Raw genomic sequence first — 1,949 nt, forward strand, 5'->3', positions numbered from 1 at the left:
AATTTAAAATATATTTTCTATTTTCTTTCTATTCCTTCATTCCAGTTTCCTCTCTATTTTCTTTGAGCTTTAGCGCCTTAGCGACTTGATTTGCAATATATTATGTGCATCAAGAACAACTTTCATTGCAAGTTTTTGCAATGTTTTTGCAATGAAGATTGTATTTTACCATATTGTTCAGCTCCTTTAACTGTTTTTATCCATCCTATATTTTTAGTTAGTAGTTTCACAGGTTTTACTGTTCTGATGGTTTTATCAGAACTGAAAGAGTTTTGCATTTTAAAAATGAAGTCGATCAAATCCAGCATTATTATTATTGGACCCGATACTGATATCATTCTGGGATTACATTTTGGGTGGAGGCCACTGATCCATCCATGCATCTAAATGCTATGATCTGCTAACTTTTTAAGGAACTTTTTGTCAGTAATGAAAAATGCAAGACAGAAACAATTGCTAAAGGATTTTCAGATATTCTTTAATTTATGTTTCTGAGACCAAAATATTGAGTCATGAAAATTAAAACACACATATTTATTAATAAGGATGATATAATTAAGTCCAAAATTATTGACAGATCTTCTACTGGGAGATTTAAATTTGAAATTATTTTATTTTACCAAAGACATTTATTTCTCATAGGAACTAAGATAGGATTCTCTTAAAACATGATAAACTAAGAATAATAAACAGTTTAAAAAATGGATTAGGAAAAAGCATTGCAATCAAAGATTGTGTATATAAATGCATGCTCTTCATCTTTTTGCTCTGGTGCTCTTTCTTATGTGTCTTTGAAAAGTTTCAAGCATCAGAAGCTAGGTCTACTAACAAAGTCCCTGAGGTGCTGAAAGGTCAGAGGTTAATATATATTCCACCGAATCATCGGTGGCTTCTTTTCTTCAAAAACATGATAAACTTTCCTCCTCAAATACTTGGATGGTTTAATGCTACCAAAGTGGTTGTGTTCTTGCAAACCTTTTCTGACTCTTTTATCAGATACACTTTGCTTGTATCTGATTAAAGGTCGGAGGTCATTACTGGAGTACAATGCACTATTGCTATGTTCAGGAAACCATTCTGAAGTTTTTAGAGCTTTGAGACATGATGCTATCAGAAGATGGATATGTTGTATGATAGACATTGTCAGCAGTAATACTCAGGCAGTGCCATTTAGATGAGGTTTAACTCATTCTACGGAGCCCCAAGAGTGCCAAAAAAACCAAACTGAAACATAACAACTTGTGTTTGGATAAACTCTCTTTTTATTTGTCTCACATGCAATCATGATAAAATGTACAGCATTTACATGTTTACATAATAATTTAACTGGATCTCACTTAGCCATAACTTTGTCTCGCTGTGTAAATTTTAGTATTCTTTTAATTGATAATCGAATTTCTTGTGTATGTAAAACATAAACAATTGGGTTCAACATGGGTGGGAATACTGAGGTCAAAGACAGGTTAATGATCCTGGCATTTGGATGTATCTCTGCACCTATGGTAAAAGTGATTAATATTGGGATGAAATAGATTGCCACTAATGAAAGATGACCTGTGCAGGTTTTTAGTGCCTTTACTCTTTCTTTAACTACAGCCACTCTAAATAAAGCAATGGCAATGCAAATGTAGCTGGATAAGATGAAAATCATGGGAAGCCAAAGAATAAAAACCGGCAAAATAAAACTAATGATTATACTGGGAAAATTGTCATTGCATGCAAGCTCAAACATCAGGCCATGGTCACAGAAATAGCTGTTAATAACCACAGACCTGCAGAAGGAAAGTCTAGAAAGAAGACCAACTGCAGTGAGAACAGCTATTATTGCAAAGAACCAGAAAGATGCAATCAGGAAAAACATAATCTTATGAGTAACCTTTACATGATAGTGCAGAGGAAACATGATGGCCATCAGGCGATCGTAGCAGAGAGCAACCAGATTAAGAGCC

The 1,949-nt window shown here is 33.9% G+C and overlaps 1 protein-coding gene across 1 annotated transcript in view; it reads right to left on the reverse strand.

The window, feature by feature from the left end:
* Positions 1-1,267: 1,267 nt before the first annotated feature.
* The window catches only part of LOC103142059 (olfactory receptor 2AT4-like), a 4,465-nt gene continuing 3,783 nt past the window's right edge, over positions 1,268-1,949 (reverse strand). Inside the window, exon 2 of the mRNA XM_016672871.1 lies at positions 1,268-1,876. Within this exon, the coding sequence (XP_016528357.1) occupies positions 1,334-1,876 (543 nt within the window). The 3' untranslated portion in view covers positions 1,268-1,333. The remainder of the gene's footprint in view (positions 1,877-1,949) is intronic.

Source organism: Poecilia formosa, unplaced genomic scaffold (assembly GCF_000485575.1).
Source record: "Poecilia formosa unplaced genomic scaffold, Poecilia_formosa-5.1.2 Scaffold3, whole genome shotgun sequence".
Lineage (NCBI taxonomy): Eukaryota > Metazoa > Chordata > Actinopteri > Cyprinodontiformes > Poeciliidae > Poecilia > Poecilia formosa.